The 25,665-nt window shown below is 31.1% G+C and overlaps 1 protein-coding gene across 2 annotated transcripts in view; it reads left to right on the top strand.

Moving 5' to 3' along the window:
• The window catches only part of ed (hemicentin protein echinoid), a 432,072-nt gene that overhangs the window by 216,039 nt on the left and 190,368 nt on the right, over positions 1–25,665 (top strand). For both annotated transcript variants that reach the window (XM_075295915.1, XM_075295916.1), the window contains exon 3: positions 15,243–15,438. In XM_075295915.1, coding sequence (XP_075152030.1) covers positions 15,243–15,438 — 196 coding nt within the window. The remainder of the gene's footprint in view (positions 1–15,242; positions 15,439–25,665) is intronic.

The raw sequence follows: 25,665 nt of genomic DNA, 5'->3' as shown, positions 1-25,665 counted from the left end.
AAGAAATTTAAGGCACAATGAAAAATTTCCATCTTGTTTAAAAAGTGATTCATTTTCTTTTTTTCCATTTCCCTTCCTTTGATTTTCCACATGAGAAGACAATGTGCTCATCCATCTGTGACTGTTCCGTTTGTTTTTCTGTCTGTCATCGCATAAAAGACGATTGTTACTCCGTAAAATTTTCTACAAAGTCTCCAGAACTTTATTTCATTACGACGAAGGATTTTTCTCAGTTTCATGCGAAAAAAAAACATATTCGCAGGATGTCGTTTCCATTTGGAACTTATGCTTATATCTGCGTGTGTTCTATGGGAAGATGAATCTCTTGGGTGTGAATTTGCGAATTAAAGTTGCTTTTTATTTTTAAGGTTGTTGAATGTACTATTTGGGATTAAGGGACATCAAAGTATCAACGGCAAAATGATGGCGATTTTTAATACCAGAGTGAAGGACTAGCTTCTAAATTATATGCGAAAAATTTACAACTCCATACGAGTAGTGCTGTATAAAATCATATACGAAGGAATATATTTGAAGCAGAAGTTTATATGTACGTCTTGACCAGTTGTTGGACTGGACCAAATAAAGTCCGCTAAGAATATGTTTTATGCGTCTCATATTGGCGTAATAAGATCTTTGTAACCTTATTTAAAATTCGGCTTGTCGCTTTTATCTTAGAATTTCCTCTTCTGTACTTGAACCATCTTACTAATGTGCAAATATAATTTTGCAATTTTTAAAAAAAGTTTTCCTATTAAATCCTTTACTGTCAAGCGCATCATAAAATAAATGATTCAGTGAAGTGAAATGCGCAAAAGTTGTAAACGAGGCTAGGAGTAATAAGCTAAAGAAGAAAATAAATTATCATACATGTATCAAAACTGGGATTTAGTCGTAGAATCAATTGAGATTTCTTTCTATATATTTCCCATATTTGTTTGGAGAGTTGTTGCAATAGAATTTGGTTTGTTTTATAAAAAGGTTTTCTCTGCAATACAGATCCCACAGGTGGTGAACTTTTGTTTTTCTAAATAAGTGCTGCCCGATTCTATTTATGTTTAGCTCAATGAAAAGGGGCCCGCTTTTATATCCTTCCTTTAGTAGAGATTTGGAGAGGAGATGATTCAAACTTCCAATATGCTAAAGCATACATGAATTTCCTTTTTTTTTAAGTAAATTTAAATTAAATCACATTAAATACAAATTAATTTAATCATATCCTTATCCTTAATAAAATACACATAAGTATAAAATAAAGTAAAAATATTCAAATTTAAAAACACTTTGTGTCATTTTTAATTAAATCAAATGAATTAAATTCGATTAAGTAATTAAATTTAATTGCTTTAATTGCACAAATATGTATAATTATGAAATTAAGCTTAAAGTTAAATTTTAAGTTAAAGTGTAGCAAATTTTAAACTTGATTGAATGTGAGTTTTATTTTAATTTGAATTGCTATCTTAAGTGCGATTATATTTATTTTAAATGGAATTAAATGTTACTAAGTTAGGTCAATCTAATAATGCAATATAAATTCGATTTAGTTTCAATAAAAATGAAATAAAGCAAAGTTAATAAAAGAAGATGCATTTAATTAAATTTCCTTAAATTTAACTCATATACAGTAAATGGATTGAAATAAATTATATTTCATGTTAGCCTGATAATGAAACAGGCAATTGACGTCCAAATGCATTATATCTAATCATACAATTATTTTTCGAGCTTTACGGACAGATATAGATTAAGGAACATGGTTAATAGAGCCATTGAAAAGAAAACGCCAGATACCAATCTATACACGCCTGGACTGTACATGTTTCGGTTCGGGCGAATGAACCTTTCCACAGCCTTTAGTATAGTCTGGCTGGGAGAGATAACTCAATTTTGGGCCCTTTTTAAGCTAAAATATACAATACTACAATTTTGGTTTAAAGTTTTTTAATAAAAATTACATGCACTAAATTAAATTAAGGCTAATATAGTCAATAAAATTGAATGAAATGTTAAAAAATTGAATTTCTATAGGATTTAATTTACCATTATTTCATTAAAAAATTAAGTTAAATCAAATAAAATAAAATGTGTATCCATGTAGTTCGAAACCCTTTGTTGTCAATACATATATCATAATTTATTATGGTTTTTTTAACAAATAAATAAATAAAAATTAAATTAAAACAAATTATACTAAATTAAACGAAAGGTAATGAAATTTTACTGTACTAGTTAAAAATGGAAAAATTCGTTACATTAAATTAAATGAGGAAATATTTTTATTCGTACGTTAGATGCAGTTACTTGTCGGTAGTTATTAATTGCTTCTTCAAAGGAGTAATATTCTATGTTATTAGAACTAAACTAATTAATTTAAATTTCCATGTTTTCTATCCATATGTGGCATAAGTTGCTATATTCATTGAATTGTTGTCCAATTTCATCGATTTTGGCTAACTTTTGTTGGGCGGATTTGTCTTATAAGCATCTGAAATTGCAAAGTTATACAAAATATAAGAAAATTATCAAATTCTATCGTACATATTGATTTTTAACTTACGGTTTTCAAGAGTATTTCCTAGAGCCAATAAGGATTTCAGTTTAGTTAGCATTAACCAGTAAGAATATTCCAAAAAATTACCATTACAAGGCCTGTCTACCTGCAAGTGAAAATAATTATTTTTAATATATTGCAATTTTGGGTTTTATTAAAACAAAATACCGTTTATAGAAAAACTTATCACATTGAAAAATCCATCCAGTAGGTACATTATTGGAATCATATCCATGGACTAATGGGAAGTTATTGAAATTTTTCTCAAATAAAAAATATTATAAAATTAGACATAATTTCCACTTGTGATCAGTATAGCATTTAGTATTTAAGGTGGATATTAAGTTCGAGTTTAGCGGCTAAAATCTCAATTTTCATGATAAGTTTTCTTTAATAATCCATTATAAAAAAATAATCTTTATAAAAAAATTGGTTTGGTTTCCATCAATTTGTATCAACGATGTATAATTTTATACTTTTCTTAGTGATTTATTTTTAATTTTAGCGGCTAAACTCAAACTTAGTACTCACCTGTAGGAATTGCTGTAACATAAAAAAATATAGATTAAAAAAAAACTTTGCCCAAATAAATTTGACAAGCATACTTTTCCTCTGTTGGTTAAGCTACACTTGTAGTTTAGTCAATGCATGGCTTTAAGCTGAGATTAAAAACAACAATAACGATTGAAGAGAAGCCAACAATAACAAACAAAACGAAAAAAAGTAAATTGTGTGTCCTAAAATTTATGTTACACAATTTTTCATATTGGGTAAATATTTATTTCCAATTAGCTTATACCTGCTTATAGGGATGAGATCCTCTAACATAAAAAATAATGAATTATCTGCATTTCCTTTTCTGAATATTGGGTGTACGTATACTTCAATGACTGAGTGTACAATCCCTGGCCCCTAGGCATATTGTCAACATACTTTGTTTTCCTTATCCATTTCCATCCTTATTCATTCATCCTCGTTTCGTCCGTAAATGAGCAAAATTTTTATTCATATCTGTGTCTTGGATAAATGGTAACAGCCACAATGCAGCCGCTTCGACGTTAGCGTTGTAGTTAAACATTATCAAGGCTTTCTCCATAGAATTAAGGTTCTGGTGCTTGCAAGCATAATGCTGCCACAGCAATAGCTGAGTAAAGAAAACAAGCAATAAGAAATTCTGTTTGCAACGCAGCAATTACTGGCTTAGTCACTGGTGCAGACATAGCTGCTCCTTTCCCAGTTCATTCTGTTGACTTGTTTTTGAATGTATGAACTTTTTTTCTAGAGTTGCCGACCATGCTGAGGGATGAGCAGTTCCTTTATGCTTGTATAAGAAAACTGAAACTAGAAAATCTTTAAATCTTATGACGCGAGTAAGTTCCAACAAAAGTCCACTTTTTGCAACTGCTTGAAGATGGAGGAGGAGAATTGTATCTTAGCTTGGCATCATTTGCCATTGCCCAGATAGGGTGGAGGAAGGTTGTAGACGGGTACGGGTCTAGATGTGAGTAGAAAATAATGACGTTGCATCTAGAGTATTTGAAGCAGCTGCCCAAGGAAGGATGACAATTTTATTACTACTGTTTAACTTATAGGATGCAGAGAATCTATCCAAGGACATGAATCGCGTCTTAATTTTTCTTTCTTTTATAATGGCTTTCGCTTTTGTCCCACTAGTCTGAAGCTGTCTCAAAAGGTCTTGCATAGACATAGGAAACCGAACCGAAATGAAATAGAGAGTGAATTGTATTTTGTAGCAGTAATATTTGGTTGATTTATCCTCTACAAAATAACTTCTTGGAATTTGTTCTCCTCTCTCCTCGTACTTCTTAGTCACTGCCATGGATGCATCATAAACTTGACACATTATATCTGTGCATCGTCAGCAGGAAAATTTGCTGAGACTAGCTATTTGCACTACACCAGGGCCCAGACATTGTCAGCTAGAAATTTCCATAGGATATGGGCGAGGTAAGAGGTGGGATGGCTTTAGCTATCTCCTAAAACTTATGTTGTCCTTTTGCAAATGGATGGGTTAACAAAGTTTTGTGAAGAGATTAAGACATTTTGTGAACACCTATATCAGTCCTTGTTGTGTTTTTGTTGTCGGGCCATCTTAAAGGATTTGTTTAACGTTTTCAAGATAAATTTTGAAATTTCATAGCAGCACACAGCCATTTAGCGACTGCTATTTCATTTAGAATAGTCAACACCCTCTTTCAAAGCTCTTTGGATTCTTGCAAACAAAGCCATTAGCCGAAATGCCATTTACCTAAAAACATATTGGCCATTATTGTTTTATTCATGGAAAGTGTTCAACTAAAACTCAAATATTATAATCCTCTTTGTCCTGGTATATATTCGAATGCCTGCTGTTGGAGATGTCTTTACTCCCCAGCCCAACCACACATATAACTTTACGCATTTTGTGCTAAGTGGAAGTAAGGAAGGAAGGCGGCAAAAAACGCCTTTGTATTACCATAGTGAATTTCATTCATTATTTATGTAAAATATTGAGTCATAAACTTCTTAAACACTTAACAACGGGTCTACTGCTTGTTGCCAAATTTGTGATTACCTTTTTCTGGTTGTTGTTTTAAGCCAATGTGGGTAGAGGTATTTAGTCTTACCATTTAATTTGATTTCCAGTTCCTAGAAAGCTTCTTGGTGGGTTTCTTTCAATTTGCTAGTCGAGTCGCGGCAGCAAGATGCCATTGTTGGTGATGGTGATATTTTCCTTAGATTTTTTTTTCGCATTGGAATTGTGTGAGAAAATATTTTCGTATATTTTAAATTACTTTTAATGCAAATATAAGATTAGTTATTGTTGTTGCCACGTGGGTCTTTTGCTTATTGAAAATTTTTCGATTACAAAGTACACCTATTTATGAACAAATAAAAGTGGTCAAAACAATTCTTGGTATTCCGTCTGGTTTGGAAATTAAGAGCTATCAAAGAGATTCACAATTACAGGCAATTATTCAGGGTTAATTTTAAAATGATTAGAAATTAGGAGTTATGAAAGTAATTTGGACAAATGAATTTTTAGTTTTATAAAAAAAAAAAAAACCAAAAGAAATAAAAATACAAATGTATGTCCTGCTTTTGTAAATTGCACGTAGATTCATTCTAAACAGCAATTATTTGAATTCTAATCAATTTTACGAACGTTTACCCAGCAATCTACACTTTTATTTGTTGTAATTAAATATGTTCTTTTTAACACTAGACAGTCATTCTTCGTCAAAATGACGACGAGTAATTTCAATTTCGATCTGAAATGGGTTTCGGCAATTGTTGACATACTCAACGCCCGCCTAGATTTGTTTTTTGATGCCAAAGAAAGAGAAAAGAACTATGCCCATATAGATAAAAATTTCATACTCATAGAAAATGCTACTTTCAACACAACTAATTTTAATCAAAAATGTTTAGATTTAAGCATATTAAAATTTTGGCGTATCTTAATTAACATTCAACGACCCTTCCCTTATCAAATACTATACCTTATGTGCGGGTGCTACCTATAATGCCGGCCTTGCTCAGGGCAATGGGGGGTGTTCTTTTCCATAAGGTATAGATTTCGGCCAGTTACCATAAATTAATCAATTTTAGGTAGCTCTTGTCAAAGGATTGCCATGTTAAAACAAAAAAAAAATTGAAACAAACCAAAATCCACAGGGTAACAGAAATGCCTACATTTTGGAAGAATTAATGGTGTAGTTTATCCTTGCTCGATGCGTTAAGATATGGGCCCACTGTGCGACTCAACCAATCATGGCTTCATTTTCGTGAAACGGTATAATACGGGCTTAGTGATTCACGTTTAAAGGTGAGAAAGTGGATTGAAATTCAGAAGATAAAATGTTAAGACTGAAATGTACTAGTTAAATTAAATAGTTTTAGTGTAAATATAATAGAGTCCGTATGCGGTTTAAATCTTAATGTTCGGCTGACAATAATTTCTTTGTTTTTTATACCCTTCACCACTACTGTGGTACAGGGTATAATAAGTTTGTGCATTTGTATGTAACGCCAAGAAATAGTGGTCATAGACCCATCTTTTAGTATACCGATCGGTTTAGAATTAAATTCTGAGTCGATTTAGCGATGTCCGTCTGTTTGTCTGTCTGTCTGTCTGTCCGTCCGTCCGTCTGTCTGTATATGTAATTTTGTGCACAAAGTACAGCTCGCAATTTAAGTCCGATCGTCCTCAAATTTGGCATAGGGCCGTTTCTTGGGACAGAGACAATCGCTATTGATTTTGGAAAAAATCGGTTCAGATTTAGATATAGCTGCCATATGTATTTATCCCCGATTTGGTCATAGTTAGCGTGTTTATCAACCGATTTTCTTGAAATACCGTACATCCAAATATTTTATGAATCTCGAAAATCTGGCAAAATATCAGCCAAATCGGTTCAGATTTAGATATAGCTCCCATATACATCTTTCGTCCGATTTAGACTCATATGACCACGGAGGCCAAAGTTTACTACCGATCTTCATGAAATTTTGCACAGAGGGTAGAATTGACATTCTACCAATGCTTGGTAAATTTGATTGAAATCGGTTTAAATTTAGGTATAGCTCCCATATAAAGGGTGATTTGTTAAGAGCTTGATAACTTTAAAAAAAAAAACGCATAAAATTTGCAAAATCTCATCGGTTCTTTATTTGAAACGTTAGATTGGTCCATGACATTTACTTTTTGAAGATAATTTCATTTAAATGTTGACCGCGGCTGCGTCTTAGGTGGTCCATTCGGAAAGTCCAATTTTGGGCAACTTTTCGAGCATTTCGGCCGGAATAGCCCGAATTTCTTCGGAAATGTTGTCTTCCAAAGCTGGAATAGTTGCTGGCTTATTTCTGTAGACTTTAGACTTGACGTAGCCCCACAAAAAATAGTCTAAAGGCGTCAAATCGCATGATCTTGGTGGCCAACTTACCGGTCCATTTCTTGAGATGAATTGTTCTCCGAAGTTTTCCCTCAAAATGGCCATAGAATCGCGAGCTGTGTGGCATGTAGCGCCATCTTGTTGAAACCACATGTCAACCAAGTTCAGTTCTTCCATTTTTGGCAACAAAAAGTTTGTTAGCATCGAACGATAGCGATCGCCATTCACCGTAACGTTGCGTCCAACAGCATCTTTGAAAAAATACGGTCCAATGATTCCACCAGCGTACAAACCACACCAAACAGTGCATTTTTCGGGATGCATGGGCAGTTCTTGAACGGCTTCTGGTTGCTCTTCACTCCAAATGCGGCAATTTTGCTTATTTACGTAGCCATTCAACCAGAAATGAGCCTCATCGCTGAACAAAATTTGTCGATAAAAAAGCGGATTTTCTGCCACTGATTTTGGTAATAAAATTCAATGATTTGCAAGCGTTGCTCGTTAGTAAGTCTATTCATGATGAAATGTCAAAGCATACTGAGCATCTTTCTCTTTGACACCATGTCTGAAATCCCACGTGATCTGTCAAATACTAATGCATGAAAATCCTAACCTCAAAAGAATCACCCTTTATTAATAAAACTATTTTTTTTTTGGATACTCACGGTCAAAAAAATATTCCATCTTTGACAAGCGCTTGTAACTAGGACAGGACACCATAAATGAAATTAATTCAGTATGAAATTTTTTGAAATCATGTGTTGAAAGACGGGTTGAACTACAGTGGTATAAATAATAAATTAATAAGTGGTAATATTAGAGTAACTAATTGTAGGAACGATAGTTAACCTCCTTCTTCGTTTAGAAATAAGTTAATGGAATCTAGATTACTCGAAGATAATTCCATAAACACCATTAATATCCATGTCAATTCCTTTTATAGAATATCTTCCTGGAATTTTGACTCACTAGTGACTTTCAATATGTACCGTGAATTGTAAAAGTTCTTGCTAATTTCCATTTGAGCTAGGTTGAGCAAGGACATCGCTCCATACAATCTTGACTTATTATTGTGCGTGCTCTTAAACAAAAATTTATTAAAAAAGTAAAAAAAAAACATATACTTTAACCTAATATTAAATTTTTTTCTTTTTTAGTTGTACTCATTTAGAGGGCCTATCTCAATTAATTGACCATTACCGCCTTCTGTCTCCATGTCAGAACACTTGTTTATATTGAAACAATTATGAGCTATCAATAATTTTTTTAATTTCAATACATGTATCACAGCTCCATACTGCATCTGATCTATAAACAAAGATACTTTGTCGCATTTGATAAACAAGGGTCATATTCTCAACGTTATATTATTGTTATTATTCGGATAACTTTCGTAAAATATTTTTAATAGTTTTATGTGTAGCAAGTGATCTAAAATTCCTTGTAAATAAAACTGTTAAGTTTATTGTAATAAAAAGTTTAAAATTGGGGAATATGGGGACACCTATCAAACAAGTGTCAGTTGTTTATTTAAATCTTTTTATTTAGTCGTTACTAAGTTAATAAAAACCCATCAAATCAAGTTTGTCCCCCAGTTTCATTTTGGACGTTAATGGGTTAAAAAGCTTTGTTATGCTTTTCTAAAAATTTGATTCTTGATTTGGCCTATAACACTAGTCGAAGTGTGAGAAAAAATGGTCTCAAATTTTTTTATTTTTCGTTGATCGTTAAGAAATTTATAAAAATGCACCAGTATAGAAAATATTTATAGCGTATTTAGATTATATCCTCTTCTTTAAATTAAGATCAAGAAATAAATAGAAATTAAGTGGAGTATTAGAGTTTGATGTCGTTTTCGAATGTCCTCTGTAGGGGATATAGGTAGTCAGAGGCCCAGCTATACAAAATGGAAGTTCTTCTAAAGGCACAACTTTAAAAGCACTTCCAAAAATGTCCTCCCAAAGATGTTCTTTATTTTAACTGCACAGGTAGTTCATTTGAGTAAATTTTTTTAAAACTTTTTTTAACTATTTTTAATGGGAAATTTAAAATTTTATTGTGTCAAATAGGTTAGAAACATATTAAGAATTAATAAAAAGTACACATTTTGACGAAAAAATACTAAATCCTGCCTAGAAAAATTGCGAATTTTTGAAAATATTTGATGTTAAACGTTTCAGACAAGCGTAATAACGCATTAAAATTCATAAAAAAATTAAAAATTAGTTATACGTCAAAATATTACAAAATTTCTTAGTTCATATCCAAAATACTGGATTCGCATCACACCTTAAGAAGTGATGCAAATTCAGTACAACGGCTATTGAAACGGTGGACATCCGTCCTATGACAAGCCCATGTTAAATTCGTCGCTTCTGCGTCAATTTTGCACCACTTCCTGATCCAAAAAGAACATTTTCACTACTTTTTTGGCGACGCTTCTTTTGATGGGGGGGGGTTAATCCAAACTCACGGGAAGACGGTCATCAGTTCTATTTAATAGACAGCCTATTTATACCAATTATTTTATTTTATTTTTGTTTATTTTCATTTATTTAATAATTTGATACATATTATAAATGACAATACTAGATTCATATTTGATCCGAAACAATGTGTAGAAAATAGCTGCAAAGTCAGTCTGAAAATTTTTGAGAAAAACTTCACAAATTCGAGAAATTTGTATGGTCCATTCCATTATATTTTTTCACTATATTTTATATTGTAATACAATGACATTTATTGGACATATGCTGCCTCCTACACACAAAAAAAATTTTTGATTTCAATCACGAAAATGATAGTATCAATCACCCATTTTGATTGAAAACCAACACGATTTTCAATTAAAAATTTAATTGACTTTTGTCACGGAATCAATTAATTCTGTGATTGAATCAATTAAAAACGTGATTGATTTTTAACATAAAATTCAATCACAGTTTTAATTGAATAAATTAAAATTTTAATTAATTTTGCGACAAAAATCAATCGACTATTTGATTCATTCAATTAGGTATCAGGCTCACTTAGACTATTCAGTCCATTGTGATACCACATTGGTGAACTTCTCTCTTATCACTGAGTGCTGCCCAATTCCATGTTAAGCTCAATGACAAGGGACCTCCTTTTTATAGCCGAGTCCGAACATTACAGTGAAACCACTTAGAGAAGCTTTGAAACCCTCAGAAATGTCACCAGCATTACTGAGGTGGGATAATCCACCGCTGAAAAACTTTTTTGGTGTTCGGTCGAAGCAGGAATCGAACCCACGACCTTGTGTATGCAAGGCGGGCATGCTAACCATTGCACCACGGTGGCTCCCAGCCTGTATACTAAGTTAGTTTTTCTGAAAGTAAACAGAATAATTAGAATTTAATTTTGTCCAATTAAAAGTTAATTTTGTTAAACATTACCTGCATAGAATATCAAGTTCAATTCTTAGTTCCAGGTTACAGATTTATAATCTTCTTTTGCAGTTGTAGTCTTTTAGCACAAAAAGGTGTATTAAGGAGCTCGGTAATTTAATTTTATGGCGATTTCGATTGGGAAAAAAGGTGCAACATTCTTGAGATTGAATGGAAAATATGAAGGACACTGCCATAGGCTTTGGATCCTGTATCCCGCACAATATTATGAATTAACAATAACTTTGGAATGACACTATCATTGGGGGGAAAATGCAATGAGGGAAAAAGTAGGGTAACGCCAAGGCAACATATTTTTTGCGAATCGAAAACGCTATTAGTAACAATTCCTTTCCAAAATTTCCACACATTGAAATCGTCTATTAAAATTTGAACCAATCAAAGACAAAAAACAAACAAAAAAATTATAATAATTTAAAAAATCAATACGGTACCAACCTTTTGATTGCAAACAGATTTTTATATATATTATATAAAATGATGGAGTTGATGGGATTGATTGGTCAATTTCACCCAAAAAATTGGTCACTAAAAGAAATGAATAAAAAATACATTATTTTAGTCCGTTTAATGCAAACAGGCTTCAATGGAAAACGGTGTTCACATTTCACAATTTCTTAACTTCTATAAACGTAGATTGTTTTCCATTTTTTACAATACCATAAAACACAAGTAATTTTAAATGCGTTCTGTCATATATTTTTTTCAAACCTTTACCACGTGGCCATTTGTTGTTGCTCACTTTATTTATTTTAACCCTTTGCTATGATTTGTTGTTGCGTAAAAAATATTTAGGCACACATTTTGAATGCAGCAGACAGAATGTCGCCAATCATGTTACTTCCACAGACTGATCTCCCCATCATACAGCGGTGCCAACTCTGATGATTTTTCGTCATTTTGACGATTTTTGATGGTAAATTTGGCCTCTGACGATTTGACGACGATTTTAAACAACTTAGTTATGAGATGACGATTTTTTAAAATGCACGACTCAAGTGTTTCCTTTTAAAGGTTTTTATGTCGATTTGACGATTTTTCAAAGTGATATAGTTATAAGTTGACGATTTTTATAAGTTGTAATGTAAACAAGTTATTTTGGATCTCAATAATATGACAATTTATATGTAGCTTGCTCCCAGCCGTCTCCAATGTAGAAAGAAATTTCAAAGCTATCAATATAAATAAACCTAAAATTCGGAATCCCTTTGAAACTTAAACATTGCAAGATATTCTTTTGTCTAAAAACTATTTAATGCAAAATAATTCTGATTGCTATTAAGCCAGTTTAGTTAAATTCACTTTATTTATTTATTCATTACCGACAATAGTAATAATAATAAAAATTATACATGAGCAAGTAATAAGGATTTAAATTCGCTTGGAGAATAGGACATTTTGCTGTCAAGAAAATTTTGTTAAACAATGTAGTACATGTGGTCACAATCAGATATATTAATTTAAATTAATTAAAAAATTATTTCAATTAATCGTCGTTTAAAAAACTGGAAACTATATGACTTAATTAGAGATTTAAACGGCATTATTCTTGTAACTAAAAAGAATAAAACCCCTTTTTTAATAACATCTTTATTGTGTATACAATATATGGATGGCTCAGATGTTTGAATAAAACTTTTATTTTGTTCCTAAATCTTTTTTCAACTGTTTTATGAGTGACGATTTTTGACGAATTCTTTGGGATGAATTGACGATTTTGACGAAAAATATTTTTAAAATTGACGATTTTCAGCCCAAAACAGTTGGCACCACTGCCATCATACATTGTTGAATAAATACCCATTCTCTTGTTCTCTTTTCGCTCTTTCCATCGCTCAAAATTATTCAATTTCAATCACAAAGGTGATTGGATCAATCACATGTGTAATTGGAAACGGAAAATTTTTCAATCACGTTTGTAATTGAAAATTATTTCCGAATTGATTAACAAATTGATTAAATCAATTAATATTTTAATTGGAAACGTAACAAAAATCAATCATTTTTTAATTGGTTTTTATTTGGATTTGATTAAATAATTAATTGAATAAATTAACATATTAATTGAATCCGTTTCCAAATTCAATTAAGTGTTTAATTGAAAAAATTTTGGTGATAATTTTTTGTGTGTAGATAGGAGAAACGTACCTTTTGGAGTTTGGCGTGAAGAAAGCCATTACTGTATAGCAAAAATGCAGCCTTTATAAAAACCAATGACAATTCGATTACAAGAAAATTAAATTACATGACCCAGATCTAAAAAGATGGTGCTACAATAAAAAATGATTAGGGAAATAATTGAAGCAAAATAATCATTTCTAGGTAAACTGATGGAACTTTTGGAAGAAAAACGAAAATCGTAAAATATAGCAATGTTTGCCTAACATTTTTTGTTTTTATGTAAAAATTGTGCATTATGATAGCACAATTCGAAACGATTTTTTAGACCAATAGAGGTACATAAATTTTTGTTACCAACAAACATTTCCCCGTATTCCCCAAAAAAAGCCTTAATTCATTTTCATGGAAAACATCTTCAATTCAGTTCACCGGTTTAAATTTAATTTCCTTGAAATAAAAATTATTTTCCCATGTAATATCAGCCTCATGTTCTTTTCTCTTGGACTAAATTGCTGTCAAAGAAGAATCCCCTTTCCTTCATCATTTTTATAGACCAACAATCATGGAGTTTATTGTCTTAAATAAATTCACCATAGTTAGACCATTAACATTGAGCCATTGTTGCCTTTCATCTTAGAGTCTATAACTCTTTCCCCTTGTTAAAGGCATTGAAGCGATTACAATGTCCTTTACTCGCATGCGTGTGTGTGTGGCTTGGTAAATGACCGAAATGTTATCGAAATGCACATTAGAGATAATGGACGAAATTGACCCCATTTGCTCAACCCTTTTTGATCTTGTGACCATAATTTTTGGCCATTGCTTGACCTTTTCATTCTTGGCGATTGTGGTAAACATATTTTTATGATTTTGCTTTTAAGAAAAAAAAACACATAATTTTTGTGTCTGACAACCATGAAATATGCCTAACAAACCCTGAGTTTCTTATTCTTTACAAATGGTATCTTTCTCGTTACGGTAGTAGGACAGAATTAAAGCTAGCCATAAAAATGATGCATGTACCTTTTTTGGGTGGGGATGTAATGGCTACTTTTATTTTTCCTGGAGAAAGAAAAAAACTAAGGGTTTGTTAAAGTTTTATGACAAAAGAAGTCAAAGTAAAGATGCGATAAAATCAATAAAGGATATTGTTAAGAAATTTGTTTAAAATCATACTGTAAGTCCAGCAATCAAACATGGCCCTGGCCACAAATGGACCACACATGATCTTACAACTTGCCACCATTGGCTTATGAACTTAATCAGAAAAGGAAAGCCATTGTAAGGACATAAAGTTTCTCTGAGACAAACATACCCACCATACCATAAAAGTATATTTTTCCCACATTTCCGTTTCCTTTGCGATAGGGTCTTTATTTCGATTTGATTTTCCGGTTAAGTCAAAGCAAAAACACAGAGATGGCAATGAATCTTGTTGTTTAAGCACAAATCCATTTCGGACAAATAACTTTTCTCGTACTCACTCATTGACCAGCGGGGATGAATGGGGGAGAAAAGGACTTGGCCATAATACAAAGTGACTTCCAGGTGATTGAGATTCCTAATACGTTGTGGAGCAATTTTTACGGACAACCATTTTCTGTATTTTTTTGTAGGACTTCTTTATTTAAAAGCCTGGGAAGAAGCATAGGAAAATTGACTTTGTCGGCCGACAAGGCATTTGTTATCGCACACCTGTCCTTGGATCCTTTAGACGGATGAAAAAATATGTTTTTCCTCCTCCTTCCTTATTCTCTTGTACATATTCTAATTTAATATAAATGCCTTTTATGTCCAAAATGTTTGATGAATTGCAAAATTGGCATTTTCATGGAGTGTTGGAGCGTATCACAGGGATCTTTGCATCAAACTAACCCATGTTGAGGAGAAATATTTCAAGGATTTCATATGCGTAAATCGACATTAACATTCCCTGTGGTTTGCCGTAACAAGTTATGTGACATCAGCCCGGTTACTCCGTTAACAATTTTCGTTTGCCAGCTCAAATTCTATCGATGTGGCAGTTTTTTTTCTACTTTGTGACAAAAATGTGTCAAGGATGTGGAACACAAAATGGAAGCCCATTAGAAAACATTGGTTGTTGTGTAGGACCCCACCTCTGCCATTTCAATAGAAGGTCACCCAGTCACCACCCTCATATGTCTATGTTGACTTTTTAAATAAAATATTTTGTTTGCATAGATTTTCTAATTTAGTTTCTTCTTCTTTTTCTTCATTTTTCAGGATTGGTTACTCTTTCCCTTAGCAGAGCAGATGAATCACTTGATACTCGAGAAAAATCAGATCTCACATTGAAATGTCGTTTTACCGAACAGTATGATGCAGAGGACTTTACATTCTACTGGGCCAGATGGACAGCGAATCCTGCCCAATTTGAAAATGTAGCCATTGGTGATGTTCAATTGAATTCAGGCTATAGGTAAGTAACAAAATTAATTATTTGTAAACATGTGGTTGATGTATTGATATGTAGATGAAGGAGAAAAAAGGTTATAAAGAGCAAACAAGAAGATAGGGTGAATAATTACAATAATTATAATAATAATTAAAAGCAATAGCTAACGCAAACATAATTTGTTTTATAGATTACAAAAGAGTTTGCAACGTTGATTAAAAATTAATTTCAATAGAGCTGTATTAGAATTTGGACATTTTCCCAAAATATAGATTAAAATTTACAATTGGTTCTCAGTCAAAATTTACAATTGGTACTCATATGCTCTTAATGTCATATTACATCTTTTGTATAATTTATCTTTATGATATGTTTGCACAGTAAGTCTTAAAACTGTGCGCAACTTTACGGATGCAAAAGGAATACAGCTAAGTCTGACATATGGTAGATGGCCGTTTAGTTCATTATATTCTCTAATATGTTTGGCCTAAGCAATACATTTACGAACTGTGAACTTTGGATATCAATTAGTGAAGTTATATGCCATGGAAATTTTTTATAATTCCCAATCACAGGTGGTTTAAAATTTCACAATTTCACCGAAATTGAGCTAACGAAATTTTTTCATTGATATAATGAAAAACTTAATTAAGACAATAATATTACATGCTTTGTCATTTAATGGAAAAACCATTACAATAATAAACGTTTTTAATTGCATTTGTGATAAGGATTGTCTACCAGTGTTTTGCAGAAAAATTTCCTTGAATTTCCCATTGACTAGTAAACTCGATAATATCTTAAGGCACCGATCACATGCGTAATCATTAAGGGTTTTGGGATCAAAATAACAAAAAAAGAAATCAAATATTATGGTATGAAAAGAATTTGCAAAAAGGTGGCAAAACGTTACAAAAAGGTGGCACAAAATGTGTCAATTAGTGGATAATAAAATTAAATATGAATAAATTTACTACTAAAGTTGCACATCTGTAAAACTCTTTCTACATGGCGGTATAGCATCGTTTATGGATGTCACTGCATATATCCCCGATAGGAATAGGGATTCAAAATAAGAAAATCAATTTGTTAGCCTTTTGTTTGATAAATAGTCGAATAGTTGGCCGAGACTTGCCGTAAAATCAATTTATCGACGTATGAAAATTTTTATATTAACAGCAATAAATTAAATGACTTTTAATGTCCTTTAAAGTACCTATGGTGGCGATTATATAAAACAAATTCGAAAAAAAAATTTGACAGTTTTCGAGTTTTAAAATTTTTGGCTATTCAGTTTTTACAAAGATGAGGTTTTCCACTATTTTCTCACTTATTGGAACAGTTGACTTTTTAAGATATTTTTAAAAAGTTGTCATCGACTTATACTACAACTAGCCTCTATAATGAAGAAGTGACTAACCAATAGTTTATTTATTAACATCAGTAGATTTATACACCCTCAAAAAAAATCGCTTCTGTAACATATACTCCCAAACACATTTTGCTTCATGCATATACATTTTTGGGTATTGCCCAAACATTTATATATTAAACAATATAATATGTTTGGGTAGTCTAAGTTCCAAACATTATGTATTTTTCCATCCAAATTCAATAATGTTGTCTTCCAAAAAACTATATGTTATTATGTGAACATGTAATATGTTTGGAAACATTTTGAACCCAAAAATATTATATGGTTAGAAGAATTTTCCCATAGAAGATTGTGCTCAAATTTTTTTTCTGCCTAATTATATATTCCCTCACATTTTTCTCACTTCCACGAGTTTTTTAGTTCATAGCACCTTTTTCTGTAATAAAAACATTGTAGAAGAAATTATTAAATTTTATAATTTTTTTTTAAATTTTACCTTTTGCCGGACGGGGATTCGAACAGTGGACCACACAGTTTGTAAGCCAGCACACTAACCACTGGGCTACGTAGCTGTTATGGTCATCAAGAGATAATTATCGTTATAAGTCATATTTATATAGCATAGCTTGCGGCGCCCACGAGCCGATGCAAACATAACATTGTTTAACAACATAACATTGTTAAACATACGTTTGTAGGCGGACGTACCAGTGGTTGGTACGTCCGCCTTGCATGCCAAGGATCCTGGGTTCGATCCCTGCTTCGACCATTTTTTTTATTTTTTTTTTTTTACATATATTTTTTTACGTATATTCCAGATACGTTCGGAATATCCCGAAAAGGTGTTCAACATTACATACTACTATATTAAATTTTTACTACGAAACTGTAAAGTGTGTCTTATAAAAGACTTAAAGTCAGAAAACAACAGTGCTTGATATAAACGAAATGGATTGAGTTCAAATCATATATTATTTTTTATTGCAAAAATAAAAATTTTGTAACAAAAAAGGGTTTGTATACAAGTTTGAAATTTTCGAAGAAATTCAAAAACTCTTACAAAGGAAGAATGTGAAGTCGAGTATATATATAAATATTTTTCCATCGAATCCTAAAGTTAACGACAACCATTCAAAAGCACATTATATTTAAATTCTAAACAATAATTTTACAACCAAGACATAAATTTATTTAGGTGTGAACAATTATTTGCTTTCTTTAATAATTTATTCTAAAGAAAATAATCTTATTCAATTGTCGCTTTGGATCATTCCCCACCAAGTTATTATACAATTTGCCTAAAAAAGTTATAATGTTGTTCTGGGTTTACCGATTCGAGTTTTGCCGTTAAAATGAGAAATAACGCCACTCATCTTTAATTTTTAATTTTATTACTCACCTTTGATTGTTAATTTTATTACAATTAATTATCCTATTTTTTTTTTAAATATTATGTATTAGAGTATTCATTTCTGATATTCATATTGAATTTATTTGTCAAAATTAAGCTAGTACTGTCCTGGTATTGACGATTGTTTGACACACGAATTGGGAATAAATATTTACCAAATTCAGATACAAGCTGTATATCCGATTTTCACCAATATATCCGATCTCTTTAATGTTTAAAACGAGGCAATCCCCTATGACATTTCCTAAAATGGCTAAAAATCGACCATATCAGATTTGATCCAGGCCTCAGCGAACATGAAAGGCCTCTATTTCCGTCCTTGAGTGTATTATGCAAAAATAGTTTTTTTTCTCATTTATTACTTGGTGGTTTTTTGTTTTTCTTGTCATGTTTTCTAATTTGCGAATTCTTAGTAATTTTAATAGAGCCTGCTATAAGAGGTTTACTTTTTCATCCCAGCTTAATTGTGCGGTTAGCCGATGGTACAATGGTTAGAGTAACGAAAATAAATGAATTTAATTATGATGAATAACCTACACAGCATTAGTTTTTCTGTTAAATCATCTTTAAAAATTAGAAAAACTCAAATCAAAAGACAAACACAAAGGATATTGGTTTACACATCACCAAGGCAACGCATTCTCCCAGAAAATTCCAATAAAATTCTGTGATCCAGCAAATTTTCCCCCTTGCTTTTCTTGTCGTTGGCGTTGATATTGTGGTGTCGTCTTCTCCTCAGGCTTCATCGCTTTGCCGCCTTTAGTCATAAGAAAGTATATATAAATCGTGCCATTGCAAAAAGAAAATCGTAATTAAAATCAAGTCGTCGCAACACAATTTAACCACCAAAGTACAACAAATATCTTAAGACTCATTAACTTTAAACCGACTTTGCCAGCATTTTTGGTTAACTGTATGGTTCAGTTGACTTAGTCGACTCTACCAGGGATGTCGTCAACTCTTAGTTGGTCTTCCTCTATCTTTTGGGGTCTAGGATGGATGGTGTGGGTATTGGTCTTTTTTTTTTGTAAATCTCTCCAGAACAATCGACTTATGTCCTTATACACTCAAATATACATGTTTATGTATATGTGCGTGTATGTGTGTGTGTGTGCATAGTTCCTACACGTATTTCATTAGTATGCTGTTCTGCATTGATGGTTTCTTCCTACTTTTCATTCATTTTAATTTAGTTCTTGGTTTTTATTCTTCCTCCGCATGGTTTTCATTTTTGCAATATTTGAGTTTGGGCTTGAGGGCTAAATGAGTTTGCCATTTTGTGTTTTTTCTTGTCTTGGCAGAGATTTTAGTTTACAAATTTAAAATATCGTCGGCTCCTTGTCCTATTTTCCATATTTAAACTATTAATATTCGATGTAGTAGTAATTTAGGATTTAAAATTTATGAACGCATAAAATTCTTGAAGCAAATATACCGTCGATGATCCTTCTAAACATTATAAAAGACTGAACATCAAATCAAACGGACGACGGCAATGGGGTTTCAAAAGAAGAATCATAACCTCGATAAAAAAAAAATGTTCGCAACAAATTCAGTGAAAATTTTGTTGTTTGAATATGAGATCAGAAACAAACATTTCCTTAGACCGTTTGTTTATTATTTCAGAGGTGATCTAAAACTACTTAAAAAATTAAGTGATTTTTGTTGAAATATATGAGAATTGTTTTACTTCATTTTGTTTGTTATTGTTGGCTTCTCTTCAATCGTTATTGTTGTTTTTTTTTATCTCAGCTTAAAGCCATGCATTGACTAAACTACAAGTGTAGCTTAACCAACAGAGGAAAAGTATGCTTGTCAAATTTATTTGGGCAAAGCCCTATAGACTGCAAGATGGTTGGATGTACAGCTGTTTCGGAATTACCACATTCCTCATCAGCTTCCTCTACTTGCAGCAAAACTATCAACCAATTATCAGAATAAATGCGGGTAATTCAGCCGACTATCAAACCCTTTTTCGGGAGGTTCAAGTGTAGTTCACGTTGGGTTGAGTGAATTACCCGAATTTATTCTGATAATTGGTTGATAGTTTTGCTGCAAGTAGAGGATGCTGATGAGGAATGTCGTAATTCCGAAACAGCTGTACATCCAACCATCTTGCAGTCTATAGGGATTTGCCCAAATAAATTTGACAAGCATACTTTTCCTCTGTTGGTTAAGCTACACTTGTAGTTTAGTCAATGCATGGCTTTAAGCTGAGACCAAAAAAACAACAATAAGAATTGTTTTACTTATTTTTATACAGAGTAAAATAATAAATTTTTCCTTAAGTAGTGTTTTGCTATACTACCTCGAATAAACTTTTCGTAAATTCTAAATTATGCGAATCACTAGATGTTAGTTAAAAGATATGGCCTATGAAGAATAAAGAAGGCACCTTGCATACAAAGGACCATGCACAGAAAAAAATTCCGTAGTTAAACTAACGCTAAATTTAACTTTTTTTCATTGGAAAAAAATTATTTGCTAGTAGTTAAATTTTATTATTTTTTTTTTCGAAATCTTCTACAGCATAATGAAATCTTACTTTTCTTAAGTATGTCTCAAAAAATTTATGAACTACACGTGGGTATAAAGTTCAATGACCGTACACATAAGTTTAATATGAACTAAAGCAAAGGAAGATTTTCGTACGATTCCCAAAAAAAAGTAAGAATGAACTACTGTATGGTTAAAATGGTGATGATTTGGCGCCAATGATTTTCTTATTTTATTTTTAGTTCATTTTTTCTTCTATGAGAGGATGTAATTTCGTGAACTGCATTTAAAAAGTATAATAGGGCATTAAATTTTTTAACAACGCTTTGTGGAAATCTCAAAATGTGGAGTTCAATTTTCGTGCGAGGTAGTTCATTCTTATTTCGGTGTGGTTCAATCCCACACTGTTAGAAAAATATGTTTTTCATATGTTCCGATATAAACAAAATGTATTTCGGGCACAATTTTTAAACACAATATATTTAAGTGCAAAAATGTAATGTTCCTAAACTAGCATTAAGTGTTTGGGACACACATGTTAATATGTTAGAATATATAATGTTTAGGACATATATAAATTTACAAATTTCGAGTAAACATATATATGTTGTGATATTTTATTCAGGTAGCGACAGAGAGAGAGAGACAGTATAGAGAAAGAACCCGGGAGGGTTGACGAAAGATATCAACACAACACAGCGAGCAATTTTTGTGAAACTGCTTGTATGCTCTTTCGGAAAACTGCTTTTCGTGTTCATTTGTTTTGGCTATGCACTGTCGTCCGGAATAACTGATAGTCTGTAAAGCGCATAAAACAAAAATGTAATTTAATGCCAACGCTACTTCGCAACTTCAAGGTGAATCTTCCATCAAACCCATACCGCTCTTGCTTTTAAGAAACCTATGAGTGAAAAAATTATAATTTTAAAAGATCAATACGGTAGCCATCTTTTGATTGCATACATATTCTTATATATTTGATAAAATGATGGAGTCGATGGGATTGATTGGTCAATTTCACGAAATAAAACTGGTCACTAAAAGAAATGAATAAAAGATATATTATTTTAGTCCGTTTAATGTAAACAGGCTTCAATGGAAAATGGTATTCATATTTCACAATTTCTTACCTTTAATAAACGTAGATTGTCCATTTTTACAATACCACAAAACACAGGTAATTTTAAATGCGTTCTGTCATATATATTTTTTTTTTCAAATCTTTACCACGTGGCCATTTGTTGTTGCATACTTTATTTATTTTAACCCTTTGCAATGATTTGTTGTTGCGTTAAAAATATTTATGCACACATTTTGAATGCAGCAGACAAAATGTCGCCAATCATGTTTCTCAATTTACGCGAAAAACAAAAACACAACCGTTCGTTACGAGTTACTTCCACAGACTGATCTCTCGATGATACATTGTTGAATAAATACCCATTCTCTTGTTCTCTTTTCGCTCTTTCCATTGCTCATTATTCAATTGCAATCACAAAGGTGATTGGATGATTCACATGTGTAATTGGAAACGGAAAAATTTTCAATCACGTTTGTAATTGAAAATTATTTCCGAATTGATTAACAAATTGATTGAATCAATTAATATTTTAATTGGAAACGTAACAAAAATCAATCATTTTTTTAATTGGTTTTTATTCGAATTTGATTAAATAATTAATTGAATCAATTAACGTATTAATGGAATCCGTTTCCAAATTTAATTAAGTGATTAATTGAAAAAATTTCGGTGATAATTTTTTGTGTGTATATTTATCTCATAGCAAACTTCAATAAAATTATTTATTCTGACATAAAACTACAGTGAAGGGAAAATCCATGATCACCTTAATTGTGTCCACATATTAGAGGTGTTCTTATGAGAATTTAATTTTAAAGTGATAATACATAAAAGTTTCATGATTTTTGAGAGGAGTTAGCATTTCAAAGTGTCCAAGTGTGATATGTTTCTTATGCTCGTGGTGTATTCAGTACAATATTAAAATAAAATTAAAAAAAATTAAATTAAGAATAGAATTGAAAAGTGGAGATTTTTCTTCTTAGAAGAATAACAAAATTTAAGTAAAATAAATTTAGTTTAATTAAAATAAATTAGCTTGATTAAACTCAAATAAAAAAATACATTAAATAGTATTTAAATTATTATGAATTTAGATGTTAAATTATAATTAATAATTATTGGTCAAATAATAAATACGTTTTTACGCACACAAAATCTATGTTATTATTAAGTTTATAAAGTTATTTTTTATGATATATTTAAAATTAATATATATTGTTAAAATAAATTTATTTAAATTTAACGAACACAGATTAACACAAAAATATTTAGTTAGTTATTTTAAACGATATTCCACTAAGTTTGTTTGAATCTATTTATTTGGTTTACAGAAGTAAATTTAAGTAAAGCTAAAATAAATTCAATGGAACTTAAAGTGAATTAAATTCTAAATAAATGAGACTGAAATTAAAAATTAATTTTAATTAAACAAAGTAACACTACGTTTAATAATTAAAATTAATAAATATAGCAATACCAAAGCCGATTACATGGTTACATACTCAAATTAAATTAGGTTATATGTAATTATTATAAATTAGTTTAAATTATTATAGTTTTAAAAATAAATAAAATTCAAATAAAATATATTAAATTTGTGTTAAATCACTTTAGTATTAAGTCAATAAAATTTATTCTTATTACTTAAAACATTAAATTTATTTAAAATAGATTAAATTAAATCCTGATCTTGTTTAAGTCATATAAATGTGTATAAAATAATAATAGTTTGTTCAAAATCAACTCAAGTTGCCAATGTTTATATAATGGATAATATTTGAATATTTTGCCATTAAAACTTGGTCGTGTAAACATTAATAAATAGTGTCCTGTTCCTGGAAATCGTGCGAAAACCCTTTCGAAAGAAAAGCAGTCACTCGACTTCGAACCAATTTGGGTTTCTCCATTTTTAAAAGTTCCTTTCGTTTGAATGCGCACACTGTTAGAAAAATATGTTTTTCATATGCTCCGATATAAACAAAAAGTGTTTCGGACACGATTTTAAACCACAATATATTTAAGTGCGAACATGTAATGTTCCTAAACTAACACTAAATGTTTGGGACATCTATGTTAATATGTTAGAATATATTATGTTTGGGGCATGAATGTTTCATAAAAATAATATGTGTGAATGTAAACATATATAAATTAACAAATTTCGAGTAAACATATATATGTTGTGATATTTTATTCAGAGAGCGACAAAAAGAGAGTATAGAGAAAGAAATAGAGATGGAAACCGGGAGGGTTGACGAAAGATATCAACAGAACAAAGCGAGAGAATGAAAAAAGAACAATTTCTGTGAAACCGCTTGTATGTTGTTTCGGAAAACTGTTTTATGATAAGGCTAAATATTTGATATGCTTAAGTCTAAATATTATTTAATTTGAATAAAGAGAATAGACATTCGGAACCAAGAGAATAGACATTTGAAAAACAAACTGCATATGTTTTCGCCTTGAGAGCAGCATTTTATGCATGTGTGAACATGTGTTTTGTTTATCATTTTGGCATTATGGGCACAATTTTTCGTTAAAATAAATCAGGGGTCTTCATAAAAATAACGAAAGGGCACTATACTCTTTTTAGAGTTGGGACAGTAAAATGAAATAAGGAGGAAATAGTGAAAAATTACACAGTAAAATGTAAAAAAACAAACTTTAGTTCCTCTTTATTAAAAAGTAGTCCACGAGGAGTTGACGGACACCATCAAATATAAAAGCGGACATTAAGTTCGAGTTTTACAGCTAAAACAATTTAAAAAGTTTATTTTCTTTAAAATGAATTATTAAAGAAAAATAAAAGGAATTTTAGAGCGATGGTGTTAAATGCTAGTAAAAAACTGTTCACTCCTAAATAAATTTATGTTTATATTATCAAATTATGTATAAATGTTTATACTCGACTCCACATTCTTCTTTTGTTAGTTTTTGAATTCCTTCCAAATTTTAAAGTTTTGTACAAAAACAGGTTTTTATTAAAAAATTTTTATTTTTGCAATAAAAAATAATATTTTATCCAAAAATCAGTCAATTTCGTTTATATCAAGCACTGTTACTGACTATAAATCTTTAATAACACACATTTCGAAGTTTCATTTAAAAAAATTTAATATAGTATAAATATAAATGTGTAAATTACAAAAAAAAAAACAAAAAAATGTTCTGTCGGAGCAGGGATTGAACCCACGACCCTTTGTATGCAAGACAGACATGCTAACCACTGCTCCACGTGCCAAACAAATGTATGTTTCTGTTAAATAATGTTATGTTTGCATGGGCTCGTGGGCGCTGCAAACTATGCTATATAAATGTAACTTAAAACGATAATTATCTACTGGTGACTATAACAGCTACGTAGCCCAGTGGATAGTGTGTTGGCTTACAAACTGTATGGTCCTCGGTTCGATTCTCCGTGCAGGCGAAAGGTAAAATTTAAAAAATTTATAAAAGTGAATAATTTCTTCAACATTATTTGTATTACAGAAAAAGGTGCCAATAACTAAAAAATTTCGTGGAAGTGAAAATTACGAGTATGTTAGGGAATGAGCACAATCGTGTTTGGGAAAAATTCTTCCAAGCATATAATATTTTTGGCTCAAAATGCTTCCAAACATATAATATGTTTACATAAAACAAACATATTAATGTTTCGGCAGTATGCAATAATATATGTGCTTCCTGCAAAATATGTTTGGAACATATGTTAAAGAAGCGATTTTTTTTGAGGGTGCATACATTGTTGAGCAAAAATGAGTATTTTCAAATTTTGGCCTGTGATTTCATTTAAATTTTGACAACGGGTTTACTTTTTTTGCCACACATTGTATACCCAAATTAATTTTCTTTTTCGAACGAGCCTCTAAAATGCCATATGGCGCTGAG

This window comes from Haematobia irritans, chromosome 2 (assembly GCF_050003625.1).
Source record: "Haematobia irritans isolate KBUSLIRL chromosome 2, ASM5000362v1, whole genome shotgun sequence".
In the NCBI taxonomy this organism is placed as follows: domain Eukaryota; kingdom Metazoa; phylum Arthropoda; class Insecta; order Diptera; family Muscidae; genus Haematobia; species Haematobia irritans.
The sequence above is the reverse complement of the archived record's forward strand: the minus strand, read 5'-3'. Positions and strand labels throughout refer to the sequence as shown.